The sequence below is a fragment of the Mus pahari genome, chromosome 3 (assembly GCF_900095145.1).
Source record: "Mus pahari chromosome 3, PAHARI_EIJ_v1.1, whole genome shotgun sequence".
NCBI classification, from domain to species: Eukaryota; Metazoa; Chordata; class Mammalia; order Rodentia; family Muridae; genus Mus; species Mus pahari.
The window spans coordinates 65,977,721-65,995,958 of NC_034592.1; the positions used below are offsets into that span (position 1 = coordinate 65,977,721).

An 18,238-nucleotide genomic window follows, 5' to 3' on the forward strand; every position below is an offset into this window, starting at 1 on the left:
CCAGTCTTCATGCATAGTTTAATTAAGATCCATTTTTTTCCTTCTCCTGAAGCCTTTGGTTCTTAGAAACTAACTAGTTTTTATGACCCGTTCATTATAAATTTATTTGAGTAGCTATAAATGTTGAAAATTGCCTACAAAAAAGTATATGCATCTTTGACCATGTAAGACCTATTTAGTAAAAACCTGTCCTTTAATATTTTATAAAATGTACAATTAATTTTTAAACAACTTCAAGAGAGTTTAGCTCAAAGAAACCCAAAAGATGACACTTCATTTTTATTCTTCTAATGACTCATTGCCATTTTTGTGTCCTTTGGCGTTCATTTATGTTTCTATATGTGTGTGTGTATATATTTCCTTGTGTGTACATGCTTGTACGTGATTGCATGTGTGAGAGCATATTGTGAAGGTGAGTGCACATGCATCTGTGTGTGGCTGCATGCATATGGAGACCCAAGGTTGATGTTGTGAATCACACTCTATCACCTTTCAACCTTGTTCATTGTGTTTCATCCTTCAATAAAACCCAGACCTTGCTGATATGACTAGTCTTTCTAGCCAGCTTGATTTCATCCCTATCTCCACCTTCCAAGGCTAGACTTACAAGTATCTGTCATTCTCACCTAGAACTTTACATGGAGTCCAAGACTCCAAACTGTAGTTATGCTTGCTTGGCCAAAGACTTTAACCACTGAGCAATCTCCCCAACGTCCATTTTAATTCCCTTAACTGTAGTTAGCTATAGCTAACACTAGACTAGCTGACTAAAATACAGTACAAGACAAAATCTAGAGGCGTAATGACAATTTGACATTTTCTAAAATATTTCAGCAAAGGGGCAGACATGGAACATCACAGCTATTACTGAGAAGTCAACTGATTGCAAACCAGTTACTCAGGAACTCTGTCTAGCCTGCAGCCGTACATGACCACGGAGAGATAAACTCCACTTTAAAACATCAGTACATCCTTCCACTGTGAAACTCTCAAGGCTTCTCAGCTTTCTCTCTGTGATCCTCTACCTCCAGCCCCAAGGTAATGTAAGTCCTTCAGTTTTAAAGTTTGCCATACTGAGAAAAAGAACGTGAGGGACACCTATAAGACAAGTTCCACTGGGCTAAGAGAAAGCTTTATTAAATTGCCCACTTTATTCTGCCTGCTAACTCTGGTAACAAAAGTACCTTTAAAAGTATAGAATCTTGGAACCAGGCATGCTAGCACATGTCTGTAATCTTAGCGCTTAGTAAACACAGACAAGACTATTGCAAGTTTGAAACCAGCCTGTATTACATAGTGCCAATCACCTCAAAATATATGGCTCAGTATACAAAATTAGCAATAATAACTGCTAAGGTTTGTGGGATTATAGATACTATCAAAGAAATTTATAATTAACAACTAATTAAAACTCTTCAGCATCTGTAAGATAGGAGATATTTCCAGTTCACACCTGAAAAACTAAGGTGTTGAAAGGGAAATCAACAAGTTCCCTATACCTCCCCACCCCTGCTCCCCTACCCACCCACTCCCACTTCTTGGCCCTGGCCTTCCCTTGTGCTGGGTCATATAAAGTTTGCAAGACCAAGGGGCCTCTCTTCCCANTGATGGCNGATTAGGCCATCTTCTGCTACATATGCAGCTAGAGACACNAGCTCAGGGGGTACTGGTTAGTTCATATTGTTGTTCCACCTACAGGNTTGNAGCCCCCTTCAGCTCCTTGGGTACTTTCTCTAGCTCCTCCATTGGGGACCCTGTGTTTCATTCAATAGCTGGCTGTAAGCATCCATTTCGGTGTTTGCCTCACAAGAGGCCGCTATATCAGGGTCCCTTCAGCAGAATCTTGCTGGCATGTGCATTAGTATCTGGGTTTGGTGGCTGATGATGGGATGGATTCCCAGATGGGGTAGTCTCTGGATAGTCCATCCTTTCATCTTAGCTCTAAATTTTGTCTCTATACCTATATCCTTTCATGAGTATTTTGTTCCTTATTCTAAGGAGGAATGAAGTATCCACATGATGGTCATCCTTCTTGGTTTTCTTGTGTTTTGCATAATGTATCTTGGGTATTCTAAGTTTCTGGGCTAATATCCGCTTATCAGTGAGTGCATATCTAGTGACTTCTTTTGTGATTGGATTACCTCACTAAGGATGATATCCTCCAGATACATCCATTTGCCCAAGAATTTCATAAATTCATTGTTTTTAATAGCTGAGAAGTACTCCATTGTGTAAATGTACCACAGTTTCTGTATCCGTTCCTCTATTGAGGGACATCTGGGTTCTTTCCAGCTTCTGGCTATTATAAATAAATGACCATTTATATGACCCAGCACAAGGGAAGGCCTGGGCCAAATAGTGGGAGTGGGTAGGTAGGGGAGCAGGGGCGGGGAGGTATAGGGAACTTTCGGGATAGCATTTGTAATGTAAATAAAGAAAATAAAAAAATAAATAAAATAAATAATTAAAAAAAGAAAGGTAAATCAACAAGAAGATCATATTTTAGTGAGTAGTGGGGACAGCATGCACTGAAGATGAGTGGTGTGGAAGTATTAATGATCACAGTGTCTGAAAGGCCTCCTGTGTGCAGGGATGTGCTATGCTGTGGCCACATCATCTGTGCAATTGTTGCTGTGTTGTCTTCAAGGTGTGAAAGCATTAGATCCTAGCGCTTTTCTCTGCCCCTAAACCCTTCTCACTGGAGAAGCTTCCTCGACCCCTTTCCTGCTTTGCTGCAAATGTAAGAATCACCCGTTTGGATTATGAATCGTGGTGGATGCAGCTGGGCCTGGAGACTAGATTTTTTCCCTCTCAGTGAGTAGGGAAGAAATCTGTGCATGGAGAAAGTAGAGTCTCATTTTTTTGTAAGTCATGAGGTGAATTTAGGAGGGGAAATTTTTCAGGATCTGTATTTGGGAAGATAGATGCTGTCAGGGGCCCTTTGACATACTAAGCTGCACACCAAAGGCAATGAAAGTTTTATTACATTAAAACTTACATTTTGATCTCCATTGAGTGGACCCCTAAATCCATCCCTCACCAGATTCTAAACTTCATCAGGGGTTGGCAGTGTCATTTATTGGGCCCTCTCACACACTAACATCCTAGGTAGCACTTTTTCCCTGTTTCACTTGGAAAGTCTTCTGAGAGAAATCAAGCATGACCATCCAAAAGTCCTTCTTCAAAGACCCTCTGTGCCCATTCACAGGCTCCTTCCTACCATAGGCTATACCTTGTTTTCTATAATTCACCTTCTCGATGCTTTGCTGTCTAATATACATGCATAGGGAAAGTGACTGGACATTTACTGAACGAGTAAATGAGTAGTGAGCAATAAAAGGGTTTTCACAGGTAAAAGAGAAGTTCAGAAAATTAGTAACATTCGCATGTAACCTAAGAAAAATGCATAGTGTAAGAAATAATAGATTGCCATTTTAACCCCACCAAAAGAACGTTTATTCCATAGACAATAATAAAATATTATTGAAACATTGATATTTATAAGTTTAAATATAAACTCTAAAGTAAAAATACGAGGAAATGATCTTTTTTCCAAACCAAGTTATTCTCATGGCTAAAATACAAATTTTTAGACGATTCACTTGATTACTTCATGCTTAACAATGTAAGAACAAGAACAGATTCTTCAACAATCCTCAAGAGATATTCTCCTCTAACACTTGAAATTTAATGCACTGCATACTCTCACATAGAGTGTGACAGAAAACTGATGGTTTGGGCATGGAAGCCAGACAATATAGGGTTACTGGGGACATCCAGTGATACGATATCAAGACTGCCCAGCTCCAACATATTATAGACCATTGTTTATATCTCTAGGGATTGACTGTGCAGGGAAAGGGAAGGAAAGGAGAAGAATTATCATATTTATTGAACAATGCTATCCTAGTACAGGAAACATATTGTAGTTTCTTGTAGTCACCATAACAAATTTATCACAAAACCCAGTATCCTTAAAATATACATAGGTTGAGTTGTCTTCTATTTGGAATGTCATAAATTTGATGTCTTTTTTTCTTTCTGAGCTAAAATAAAGGTGTCAGCTGGGCCACGTTCTCCCTTAAGACCTTGGAAGACTTCATATTCTACTTTCTTGAGATCCCCATATTCTTTGGTGCATGGCCTGCTTTGCCCAATCTCAGGGTTGGAATCTACAAGCCATCCCTTTTCACACCACTCCACTCTGACCTCCTCCTTGTCTGCCTGGATTCAATTGTCAAGAGGTTCCATGACCACGTGGGGTGACCTAGGTGGTCTGGGTAATCCAGGATAAGAGATGTATTTGAGAATTGATTATTTGGAAACCTTAACCCAGTGTGCTGCTTCAATCCTGTTTTCTAGGTAGGGTAACATTCACAAACGCTAGAGATTAGAAAGTGTGTGACCCTAAGAAAAACCCTAGTCCGTCTATCATGAGATCTGGGGACTCTTTCAAAAATCTCCTTTCTACATTCTGTTCTGATGATGTTTCTTTCTGGATCACTATTCTGAGAATATCTGCTTGTTTTAGAAGAACATAGACCCATGTCCAAATTCATGCTTCACAAGATGCATGAATAAGTAATTGTGGAGACTTACATCTTAGAGTCATTTATATGGACACAGTACTAGCAACTAGTGCATAATACTTTGCTTTCCTCCATCTTCTCAGTGCCTGTTCTAGCTGTGCATCTGTCTCCAATCCTGCAACTTTACATTCAGAAATACGGATTATCTTGTATTTCTCTACTTAGATACTGTGCTGAGGGGTGGGAATCCAGGAATCAAACAAGGAAGGTGAACTTGGTAACTGAACTCAGAAGCAACAGCTCATAAGAGAAAGTAGATTTTGGAATGAAAATAAGATTCCAGTTATTTTATAAAACCAGCCTAAAGTGGAAAGCCGGGAAGAATTTTCTGTGTAAGGAAAATCCCAGCAGAGATGCTGGGCATTTCTTAACAAGGTCTCTATTGGCACTGAAGTAGAACAGTTCCTCCTGATGAAGGCATAGCCTGAGCTCTACAGGAGAGACTCTTTCTTGTCTCAGCTGTGTACTGAAGACAGAAGTATTGCAAGCTGACTACATGGAAACTGCCCCTATATTGACAGCCATGGAAACCAGAGTTACAAGAGTAAGCTCATCCTTAGCTGACTGAAGAAGGATGCTTATTCAAATGAACAAAGACAGTATGCAGCCTTTCTTAGAACCAACCTCAGATCTGGTTAGGAGGGAATCAGAAAACGAAGGCCTGAACAGGAACTCCTAACACGGAACAGGGGCACAGAGAAGCTGTGGGTGACAATAAGCCTTGAAACGCAAACGGGAGCAGCTGTAAAGGGTGGGAGATTTACAGCATCCTTTTTCTTTCTTGTTCATGAAGCTGCTTTATCTTAAGGTATAATCCCAGCTCGGGGATGCAGTGTCGATACTTCTTGCCAGTTACAAGCTTTGCCTAGTTTAAATATGCACAGCAGTTACATCTTAGAAAAGGGGGCCTGGGCAACTTCCTATGATAACTGTGCATCAGACTGCCTCCTTTAGCAAATGAGTTAATTAGACTTAAAGAGTAATTGAGTCCTTCCACACTCATTTACTTTCTACTTCCCTACAAATCACCCTTTACTGCTGATAATTAATGTTTATCATTAAGGTGATAGTAGAAGAAGCTTAACTTGATAAGCTTCTTCTCCGGTTTCATCGCATTCACGATCCCACATCTGAACATCTAGACATTTGTAAAGATAGGAGAGACGTGTGGAGATACAGAGAACATCAGCAATGTGACACGAAATGGTTATTCGAAGTCTGGTTGGCTCTTGTCCTATGCTCATATGACCTGAAGGAGCCAGCAATAATGTCTACATAGTTTATGGCTTGGAGGAGTTCAGGTTGTCTTCGCTTCTGTTGAACGACCAAGTGAAACAATATATTGGATGAGTTTCTTTGACAACTTCACGTGATTTTTCACTGAAAACTTTACATGATCAAGTTTCTGGAAATGCTTTTAGCTATTGTACTGAATCCTTAGAACTGAGTCACTGCCAAGGACAAGCAGCACCGATGTTGCTACCTGTACCTCACAGTTGTGGGAGAAAGAAGCTTTAGTATCATAAAAGCATTATTTCAAAAAAAAAAAAAGTCAGTGCCACTAATTGAAAACAATATAAAACTTTCAAATCAACTTATCACACAGAATGCATAAATTCTCCGTCTCTGCAAAGCCCACAGGTAGGGTAACTATCCTTCATATGTAGGATTTAGCTGAGGCGGCAGAGTCACAAGGAACTTCTGAGCAAGGGATTGAGTTTGCTGCTGGAATGGTATGAGAAATAGGAAGGAGGGCTTTCCTAAGCCCTGAACTATTTACAACTTAGGAATGAGTGTATGATGATTTCAAATTACAGCTTTACCCAGTGTCTGATGTCACAGCTGTTGCTCATGTTTCCACCATCAAAGATGATGAGTCATGTCAGGATGTCAAAGTGTTGTTCTGAGTGGCAGCAAATAAATTGAAAGTGGTGAGGGAAACGCTGACCTAAAATTCGGCAGCGTGGGGCTTGGAGGGCTTCATGGGAACGGAGACGAGACTATTTTACCTTTGCTCTCCAAAAGGAACAAGAGATAAGGAGTCACATAAGCTTATAGGGCATCCCAAACATTGAGTAAAACAGACTCCAAAGGGTTAATAGATGAAGTTGGGGGATGGCTCCATTGGCAATGTGCTTGCCATATAAACACAAGGACCTACGTTTGGATATCTCCAACACCGATGGGGAAAACCAACTCCAAGCCTGTGATCTGGAACTGCAGAGGCAGAGACGCATGGATTCAGGTGTTCGCCTGCCAGCCAGTCTAGCTAAACGGGTCAGCTCCAAGATCAGTGAGATCTTGTCTCAGAAACTAAGCTGAAAAGTGAACGAGGAAAAAACCCTGACCTCTGGTCTCCATATGCACACACACATATGTGCACATGCATATACACACACCCATAGATGCATCCACACACTAAAAAGGCTCATTAAAGAAATGAGACAAGTACTCTAGAGAAATTGATACTTAATTTAGAATAGCAATGTTTCCACATGTTTTACAAAATTTGTCATTATTTCTTTTTTTTAAATTAGATATTTTCTTTATTTACATTTCAAATGCTATCCCCTTTCCTAGTTTCCCCTCCAAATACCTCCTATCCCCTCTCCCCCTTCCTCCTGCTCACCAACCCACCCACTCCCTCTTCCTGGCCCTGGCAGTCCCCTATACTGGGGCATAGAACCTTCACAGGACCAAGGGCCTCTCCTCCCATTCATGACCTACTAGGCCATCCTCTACTACATATATAGCTAGAGCCATGAGTCCCACCATGTGTTTTCTTTGGTTGGTGGTTTAGTCCCAGGGAGCTCTGGAGGGACTGGTTAGTTCATATTGTTGTTCCTTCTATGCGGCTGCAAGCCCCTTCAGCTCCTTGGGTACTGTCTCTAGCTCCTTTTTTGGGGACCCTGTGCTCCGTCCAATGGATGACTATGAGCATCCACTTCTGTATTTGTCAGACACTGGCAGAGCCTCTCAGGAGACAGCTATATCAGGCTCCTGTCAGCAAGCTCTTTGAGAATACAAACCAGGTGTGGTAGTGCATGCTTGCAATCCAAACATTATAGAGAATGGAGCAGGAAAATTATAAGTTTGAGAGTAAGCTGGAGTAAAGAGCAAAACAATACTTTTTAAAAAAATTGTCTAAAACATACTATATAAGAATCCCTATGAAAGACTACCCAAGTACCTTCTGTAGTGGCTTGTGTTTCCATGTTGCATGAATAAATATTTCATTTATTTTCATCTCCACTTGAATTTAACCTTAAAATGTATATATTGTATGCCAGATTAGAAATGGATAGCCTGCTGAAAAACATCAATAAGTTTATAAAGTTGGATATCATAAAAGAAAATCAAATAAAATCTTTTCCAAATAAATATCCAATAGTCAGCATTGAGTCTATTTTAGCAAAAATAAGAAATCATTTCAGAACTGTTTAATAGCATTCATGAGTGCCAAGATTTTCACTGCAGACACTTAAAAGTAGAAGCCAGGAGCAACCCTGATGAGAGAATTCTGCTTGAGTCAGTATTGCGTTTTAAAGAGGTGAGGCATTTTCATCAAGGGGATGGGGAGTCCCGCACAGGACTGCCTTGGAAGCAGGCTACACAAAAGACCATAATTAAACAATTTGCTTGTCATTAGTCATGCAGATTTTAAGCTTAGAGCTTCTTTCTTGCTTTGACAAGCCTAAGCCAGGAACTCTGAAAATGTCTTAAGTCAAAGAGCAAAGAAAAGGAAAGAACCGAAATGCAAATTTCTTCATGCTTGACTACAAAAGCTCTGAGTCACTTCAGTCAGTAAGAATGGCTTTAAAACACTAAACTGGCTGGAGATCATTAAGTGATCCTGTGTAGCAATAGTTCCAAAAGAACACAGCATGTGCACACAAGAGATATACTCTACTGTCAACTCGGAAGCTCTGCTGTTGAGGGACCATATCACCCTTCTCGGAAACTGCTATCAAATGACAAGGTGAAAAGTCAGAGAACTTTTTGCAAAAGTGTTAAATAAACACAGAATCAATTTTCTAGTTGTTTGAAGACGTATTTCTAAAGTCACTACTGTGTATCTTTTTGCCTCGAGGTAACTAAGGAAATAGAATATACCAAGAGCAAACAAATCATCCTGTCCTGTAAAGGAAGAATCTAAAATGGGTTGTGACCTCAGTTATAGCAGCCCAGTACAGATGTTCATCCACTAGGTTAGAGCACGAACCATCTGATAATTGCCCACGCTTAATTTGCATCTATGTTAATTAATTGTGTGAACCACCATTGGTTTCGACAGGATTATTTGTTTCTCTATAGAATCTGTCTTCTAAATCTCCAATGGATCTTTGAAACAGATTTCTCTTGTTCATTCAATGACTATAAAAATGGCTTCCTTTTTAAAAGTTATCCTCTGCTAACTGTTTGCAATATTGGGGTGCTTTCATGCGAGGCACCACAATACCGTGGATTGCTTCACGCAATGGAAAGTAGATATACACTGAGAGCATTCTGCGTCCAGATGGAGAAGAGTGGAGAGGATTTGGAGTTCTAAACAAAGTTTGATGTAGTTGTCCTTTATAAAAGCGATGGCAGTAGCTTACCCATATACTACCTTTCATGAAACACTGTGTAAACATGCGACAGCATTAAAGACAAGAATCCATCATGCTTCCTGTCCACAGGGCACTGTGGTCCTCCAGCTATCTTTGTAAAGCTAAAGCCCCACTTTATTTTGAGATATGAAAATACACTTAGAAATTCCAAGATCTACAAATATTCATATTTCTATCCAAATGTTACATCGGCTTTTACAAGTAGTGCTGTGATTAAAACGAAGCATATAAACAGAGCTATGGTGAAGCACTGGCCAGAACGCACACACACTGACAGGGATGGGGATGGGCTGGGGGTGAGATGGGCTGGGGGTGATGCTAACACTAGAATCAAAGTGGATTCAGGTAATTACAAGTTGTGCTTCAAGTAACTGCACATCCTGTTCTGTATTAAGAACTCGGTCAGTACACTGGAAGCAATTCTGCACTTTACTAATTAGTGAGAAATTGAACTGGCTAATTTAAACCAAAGCTCTAATATGTTTGATATGCTTTTCATGTTGTTTTGCCACACAAATGATTTTCTTATTAAAATATTAGTTTATCCATCTTAGAATAAGCACAGAATAAGTATGCAATTTATTATTCTACTAATCCCATCTTCGATTTTTACAAAGAAAGAAATCTCCATCTTATTTTTCTCTCTCCACTTACCTGAGAGAAATTATTTCAGTGAGGACCAAGCAAGCTGCTTTCCTAGTCCCTTCTGTGCTTATCTAAAGCACACATCTAAACACCACACACAGCGGGGAGCAGAAGCCCTGGACTGTAAACAGAAAGTGATTTCACAGAGCCTTACCTTACTTCATACAAAACATGCAGGTACAGAAATTGCTTTCAACAAGTTGCTAGCTGAAATGGGCATATTTTAGTTTTCAAGAGAAAATTTCTGCAAAGGAAACATTAAATCTCAAAGTCAAGTAACACCCATAATTATTCATGTTAACGGTCAGCTATTTATTGAGGGGAAAACATAACATAAAACCAAGAGAAGAGCTTACTCACATTCCCTTCAGGCGCTGCCACATCTTCTCGGTCTGTTCTCCAATGAGATACTTGTAAGTGGCGTTTTCCAGTTCTTCGATGTCCGTATCAGTAGACCCCATGATGATGTTCCTAGGACAACACAGGTGCAGTCAGTTTCAGCGGCTAGGACAAGCATTCCTCAGTCCATTACAAATCTCAAGCATTACACAGTAGCATCTCTGAGCCATCCAAACAGTTCAGAGACGCAAAGCCGAGGGAAGGCTCTGCCAAAACTGCCGACTTTGACAGGCATATACTCTGCTCACATCACCAACGCCCCCACCACCACCAACCCAAGCAGACAGAGTATAAACAGATGCTCTGACCTCACGGGAGCAATCCACACATGTGAGCTGCTACTGTACTACTGACCGACTGCTCAGGCTATTCTCCAAGCAGCTCATCTGTAACTGTTCCGTGCACAGAAGCACATCAGAATTTCTACAGTTTACGAGCTCAATTATGCACGAAAGAAACGTGAATGACTTTCGCGCTCCACAAGAAGCTGAATTCCTCTCTAGCAACTGAAGCAGGGCAGGATGTAATAAGAAACCAGATGGTAGGGAGCAGTACCAGCAGCACCGCCCTGAGAAGAAAGTGCCTGTTTAAATACCAAGGCTTTTGTCTCTTAATTGATCTGGAAGCGACACTTAAAAATACAGCACACTTCCTGAACAAATGCAGCCAATATTAATGACTAACACGGAGAAAAGACACACATAGAGCCGTACAGGAGACAGACCCCAGAGCTCCACAGGTTGTTACTGAGAGAGTATGTCCATCAAGTGATGCTGTAATCGTGCTTATTCATCTTCTCCTAGCAACTCTACACAGTGGGTAACTGCCAATTTAACCAGGGAAAACACAGCAGCTGCGTTCAGCCCGCTCTGTGAATCCTTTGAGGATTAAAATAAATAAATAAAATGGAATGGGTGTGAATGCGTGTGTGAGTGTTGAAGGCAAAGGGTGTGTGTGTGTGTGTGTATGTGTGTGTGTACAGCGAGAAGAGAGATTAGAGAAAAGGATGCTGTGGTGTTTGTGCATGTTAGGAGAAAAATGAGAGAAAGTGGACATAAAAGGAATCAGAACTCATTGTCTGCCAAGCCTCCACACATGGCGAGCTTTCTTTGAAACAGGCACAGATCCTGAGTAGACCTTTGTAATATCTGTTGCTATCTGCAAGCTACTTAGAAAAATATCCTCCAAAGTATTGTCTCTTCTTGTTTAAGAGACAAAATCAATTTTGCTCATTTGTCCTTGAGGGCTTGCCCATTGCCTGGATTCTTAAGGCTTCGTGTATCCGAAGACATTTAGGTGATAGTAATCCAATATTTAGTGACTATTTCAATGTTTATACATTGTTATGAGGACTTAATTCACACAGCCTTTTAAAAAGTCTTACAGGAAATGTTATAAGGCATTCCTATTTAACTGTTGAAAAAAAAACACAAGCAAATGTTCTAGATTTGAAAACCTAGTCTTTGAGGTGAGTATGGTTGTCTTATTGGTAAAAAACTTCCAATTTAAAAAAAAAAAAAAAAACTTTTAAAACAAAACAAAAAGTATTTCTGCCCAAAAGTCACTGGTGCCTCTTGTAGTCAAAGCTGCAATATAAATGTACAAAGGACATTTGTAAAACTACAAAAATGCCTTCTAATTTATAAATGAGAGGACATTAACTCAAGCAAGCGTCAGGTTTATTTTCTCAGAAAAGGTATTTCCTGAACTCAAACAAGCATAATGTCATCAGTTTCCACCTCTCTCCACTCAGACTTACTTCTATGAGCAGCTGTTGTCAAAGCATATTGATAAGGATACTATTACCTACCTGTTCATCTTTGCTGGGAAGGTCACAATTTTGCCTCTACTATATCCTCATTTATTACCTTAGACACCTTCACTTAGTAAACTTCTATATAATTTTTCTTAATGGATAATGAACAAACCACATGAATTCTGCTAAGATGAACCATAGCTCAAAATATGCATAAAATGCCATTATTGCTTATGACTTAAAATACCAAAGTCTTTGAATATACAGTAACACCTTTCCCACGAATAACCCTCTAAACATGTCATGAAATTCCAAGCCTTTCCATTGACCAGTTGGACAATAATGTTACAAGGTATCAAACGCAGACCCTGGGATCTTGATGAGAAGTCTCACTCCACTATGACATCCCATTTGTCCTACTTTCACTCTGTTAAGCCTACCCTAGCTCAGAGTTTAAGATGACAGGGCATAGTGATTGAGTTATTTGATACCAAAACTGTTCAATTTTTTTTCATTAAAAGCTTCATAAAATAAAAATATTAATGATAAACCAAATAGAACAGCTCATTGTTTGAATCCTTGGCCAAGACAATTTCCAATCTTGGTAGCAAAATGTTCAGTTAAAGTTCAGAATAGAACACGTTTTCTTAGTTTATAACTAATCTTCGAGTACAATGATGATGCAAAAATACAACAAATCACATTGAAGATCTCAACAGGTGAATGATGGTGTTCAACTTTCTCCAAAGAACATATTGAGGGACATTGATCTGTTTTGCTCATCAATTTAAGCTAAAATTTAAAGCTTCTGAAAAATGAATAAGGTCAGGATGGGTTCTTATAAATCAAGGTATATCACAGTATATCCCCACTGTAAGTTCTGGGAAGAAAGGAGGATAGTGGAGCAAACACACTGAAGACAGGACAAACTGGAGCTCGAATGCATCTTACCTACCTCCTTGGCAATTCGCCTTCTTGCTTTAACTATATTTGGGGCAAGTTATTTTGATTCGGATTAGTTCTTTTAATGCCTATTTTGCCAGTGATTTATCAGGAATGGTGACAGAAGTTTATAGATCGACTTTAGATATAGAACCTACTGAATGTCACTTTGGCATCCGCAAATATTAAAGTTCCTGGATTGGGAGACCCCGCGGGGTGTGGGGGTGGGGACCTTGGAGCTGCAAAGTTTGGCTGTGGCAGCCAATGGGTTTGGGCGGCTCCTTGGCAGGTGGTGGTGTTCTTTGGGGTTCTTTCTGGTCCTGTCAATGTTAGGGCCAAGCCCAGGGAGGATGGCACCCTAGAGTCTGGTCTTGCTGGACTAGGGGTGGCAGGGGGCCTGGAGCGGGGACCGGCCATGTCGGAAGTGACATGTCGGAGTCTGCTGCAGCAGTGCTGGGGAGCCAGTCTTAGAAGAGGCTCCGACTTTGACTTTCCGGACCAGCTGGTGAAGGCAATAGACAAGGACGCCCAAGCAAAACGCAATCATTCTGAATTCACAGAATAACAAAAGAAAACCATAGGCAAAATGGCGACATGTTTAGAATTGCGAAGTGCAGCATTACCGTCCACACAGTCCCAAGAAGAGTTTAAACTGGAGGGCCTGAAGAAGCTAGAACCAATCCTGAATAGTCTTACATATAATAAAGAATTCCCATTTGGTGTTCAACCTATCCCATTAAGACAGATTTTAGCACCTGGTGAAGAAGAGAATTTGGAATTTGAAGAAGATGAAGAAAGTGGTGCTGGAGTGGGACCTCCTGAGTCTTTCTCTGCTAGAGTTCCTGGTATTTTATTGCCATGGTTGCCATCAAAACCAGGGATTACTCACTATCAGGACTGAGAAAATTGGTCTGAAAGATGCCGGGCAGTGCATCGATCTGTACATAACGGTCAGCATGAAAGATTTCAATGGCATAAATTTAACTCCCGTACAAGATACTCCTGTGGCTTCAGGAAAAGGAGATTCTTATGTTCATTTTGATGTGAACCTGAGGTCCAGAAACACGTTGAGAAGTTAACCAAAGGTGCAACCTTCTTCTTTGAATTCAAACATTACAAGCTTAAAAAAAGGTTTACCAGGACTAAGTGTTTTGCCTTCATGGAGATGAATGGAATTAAACCTGGGCCAATCATAATAGAACTACAAGAAAACCATTGACTTTAAGAGAAACAAATTGCCATTATTGACCAAGAAACTACTTTATCTTCATCTACATCAAAGTTTGAACAAGGAATGATCCTGATACAAATAACCAAGAATTTGTGTGAATTTTATCACACAGAAACCATCATAGCTCTGTGTAGCATAATCACCCTTCAACAGGCAGTAAGTGAGCCCTACCCGTGCCAGCAAGTCTATTGCACAGCTGGACCCCAGAACAGAAGTTCAGTGTGATACTGACCTATCACTTCTATGGATACAGGTTTATTGTAGATTTAGAAACATTTTCACTTTTCTATTAATTGTGCAATTAATAGTCTATTTTCTCATTGCCACTACCACCGTTTCCTGGACAGTACTGTTGTGGTAGATGTGCAGAACTTCAGACAATGCAGCAAGAAGAATGTGCTAGAGTTTACGTCTCTGCTCACTTCTGTTCCAGTATGCTCTTCTGGTTTAAATGTCACTCTGTGAGTTGAGGTGGGTAGAACTGCTCTGAGAGGAAATGGACTAATTACATTGCCTAGCAAAGACTCCTTAGAAGAGAACTAGCCTGATGTGGTGGGTCTCCTGCATAGAAAGTGTGACCTGGCCAGATGAGACTCCCACATGGAGTGTTCCGCAGAGGACCAGATTGATTTCCTGAAGAGAGCACATGTATTGTCAGGTGGATTATCTGCTCTTCTCTATTGTACTGCTAATCCTTTCTGGTAGATTCTAGGGTTAATGTTGGAACCATCTCAGAATAACTAGGACTCTAAACTGTGTTTACGACATCTTTTAAATTGTATCATTTAGGAACAGTTGAGTCAGATGTTAAGATGCTGCAGGATAACTACTGCTTTCCTGACTGCCTGTTATAAGATCACATACCTCTTCTTAGTATGCAAAAATCTGGAAAGACTATATTTTTTTTAAATCTAGGTAGATAGGATTGCATTTTATTTCCTATTTAGGAATACAGTCATTCATCCATATGAAAATATGCAGGTCATTAGTTTATTTTGAATGGACCATTTACCTTTGATATAATAAGGCATAAATAAAACTTTGAAAGAAAAAAAAGTTCCTGGATTGGAATTTCTGTTCTTTCACTGAAAGAGCAATGTGGTTTTTTTTTTAAAAAAAAATTATTATTCCATGTCTCTTTCTACATATAAAAATTAGGTTACTATCATCACCTTCCTCATGGGTCTGATAAAGTAAATAAGTTAGCATACAAAATGTTTTAAAAGAGCATATGGTTGCAGATAGCCTAGCATAGCCGTTTTGAAGAGGCTCCACCCAGCAGCTGACCAAAACAGAACCAAAGACCCATAGTCAAGCATTAATGGGAGCACAGAAAGTCTTGTAGAAGAGTTGCAGGACAGAGCTGCAGGACAGACATGGAGGGGATAGGAACACAACAGGAAGACCAACAGAGTATACTAACCTGGACCATTGGGGGATCCCAGAGACTTAACCAACAACCAAAGAGCACACATGGGCTGGACCTATACCTCCCCACCACCACTCTCTGCATATATGCAGCCAATGTATAGCTTGGTTTTCATGCAGGACCCATAACAACTGGAGTGGGGGCTGTCCCTGACTCTGTTACCCTCCTGCTGATGCTGTTTTGCTAACTGTGCTACCATGTCTGGCTTCAGTGGGGGAGGATGTGCCAGGGTGGGTTGGTACCCAGGGGTCCTCCTTCTTCTCAGAGGAGAAGGGGACATTGGGTAGGGGAGAAGCTGTCTAAGGGGGAGGCTGCATTCAAGATGTGAAGTTAATTAATTAATTGATTGAAAAAATAAAATAGCATCTGGCACATAATGATTGCTTTATGATTTTTAACCATTTATGATTTTTGACACAGCTTTAATCTTTTATTATTTATATTGTATTTATTTACCCATCAGGTTTGCTAATAGTAAACCTTACCCCAGTTCATTTGGTGTGAAGTATCACTGTTTCTTATTAAGTGATGGTGTTTATTTTGTTTAGAAAGTATATTCTTATTTATAAGTAAACTTGTTTTAATTGTTTGAAGCAATAATGGTACTCAGTGTAAGACAACACATGACAAAATCTTGAAAAAAATAATATGAAGCTTTTAATATCATAGCAACAAATCATCGCTAGGTGTTAAAAATAAATTGTGATATATTCAAAACCACCAATCTCTGAAAGTATACGACTTAAATATTCTTTTGTAACAAATGTACAAAGGTATACATTTGAAGCATAGAAAAATACAGTAACTAAATCAGATGCATGAATCTAACTTAGTAATAGAAGTTATACATATCACTACAAGCTGATGCGGAAGGACTGAGAAGAAATGAGTTTAAATTATATCAAGAAGCCATACAGACTGAAATATGACTCTAAGAAAAAGTAGATTAAACTCCGCAAGAATTTGAACAAGCTAAAAATATTATTTCATTTACAAAATGATATTTTATGCCTTTTTAAAATAAAAATTTTAAGTTATCATATAAAGTGATGGGTCCTCTTATTTTGGTAACTTCATTCATGCCTGTCAGTATGATTTGTCTCATTCATTCTTGGGATTATTTCCTATATAATTGGCGTCCTTCCAGAGAGCCCTTAGTTCTATGTAAATCTTTTAAGTTTTGGCCCATGTTTCCCTCTTGCAGTTTCAAAGTTTCAGGAATAACATTAGGGTCTTTGATCCATTTTTTTCTCACAGTGAAGCATGTGGAACTAATTTAATTCCACTTACGGATATCCAGTTTTTTCTGCACCATTTACTGAAGAGACTGTCTTTTTCTATCATATATGTTTGATACCTTTGTTAAAAATTAAGAGATTACAACTGTGTGAGTTTGTTCCTAAGACATCTTCTCTATTGTGTAGATGTGTGGGTTTTCTGCTAGTACTAAATATTCTGTTACTCTGGTTCCTAGGCATAATTTGAGATCTGTACTGTGATCCTTACAATGTTCTTTCTGATTTAGATCTACTTAGCCATTTGGAGTTTTTGTGCCTCCATATATATTTCTGGATTGTTCTTCTAATTGCAAGAATTATATTAGAATTTTGTGGGGAATTTGTTGAGTCTCTATATCATGAATCATTTTACACACTAATCCTGGTACATTTTATATTAATTTATTTACTAATTATTTTATTTTTAAGCTACTATGGTATTTTTCTCTGATTTTTTTCAGCAAGTTTATTATTGATATACAAAAAGACTACTAATAATTTTTGTATATCGATTTTGTATGCATCCTGCTACTCAGGCATGCTATTTTTTTAGTTCACAAAAAAAAAAAATTAATACAGAAAAGGTCAGGCAAGAGGACTGCCTGTAAAGATGCACACCACAAAGACTGACAACCTCAGTTTGATCTGTGACATCCATGGTGTAGGAGAGAATCATCCACTAAAAGGGGTGTTATCATCCCCACATATGGCCATAGTCTGTGCATGTGCATGCATGCACACACACACATACATACACACACAATAAATAAATAAATAAATAAATAAATAAATAAATAAACATCAATAAATAAATGTATTTTAAACTGAGAAAAACATTTGGTTTAACAATTGGCAAAATAGAGGTCACCTAGGGCATGGAGTGGGCAGACACCCCCACAGTCCCTAGAGAACTGCCTACATGATCTTAGGATCACTGGTGAGTGGAACACAATATCTGCTCCAATCCAATAGCACACAGGACCTGAGACACCACTAGGGCAGCAGAGAACCGGCCTGGCCAGGGGCACAAGCCCCTTCTGGTCTGCACCAGCACCGGGTCACCTAGGGCACAGATTGGGCTGACACCACCACGGTGCCTAGCAGACTGGCCAAGCAATCTTAGGATCACTGGTGAGTGGAACACAACAGCTGCTCCAATCCAATAGTGACAGGCCTGTGACAGCAGGAACAAGGACACCAGAGCCTTTCCTGACGAGAGGCTCAGGGTCTTTTTAATCAGTTCAGGTTTACCTTGGTTTCAAACAGACCAGACAACTCCACAGTCCTCAAAGGAGACACCACTTCTATGCACTGTAACATGCCCAGGATCTTAGGACAACAGGATCCCAGGATAACAGGA

General features: G+C 39.6%; 1 protein-coding gene and 1 pseudogene across 4 annotated transcripts in view; one reads left to right on the forward strand and one right to left on the reverse strand.

Moving 5' to 3' along the window:
* Pde1a (phosphodiesterase 1A) overlaps positions 1 to 10,986 on the reverse strand; it is a 287,640-nt gene extending 276,654 nt beyond the window's left edge. For 2 of the 4 annotated variants that reach the window (XM_021192360.2, XM_029536148.1), the window contains exons 1-2: positions 10,598 to 10,767; positions 10,205 to 10,315 (exon numbers count right to left, since the gene is read on the reverse strand). In XM_021192360.2, coding sequence (XP_021048019.1) covers positions 10,205 to 10,315; positions 10,598 to 10,629 — 143 coding nt within the window. In that variant the 5' untranslated portion in view covers positions 10,630 to 10,767. Of the gene's footprint in view, positions 1 to 10,204; positions 10,316 to 10,551; positions 10,768 to 10,967 lie in introns of those variants that run through there. The other 2 variants (XM_029536147.1, XM_021192362.2) reach the window with 2 other exon arrangements.
* Positions 10,987 to 13,356: 2,370 nt separating this feature from the next.
* LOC110319607 lies at positions 13,357 to 14,270 on the forward strand (annotated as a pseudogene).
* The last annotated feature ends 3,968 nt before the right edge of the window (positions 14,271 to 18,238 follow it).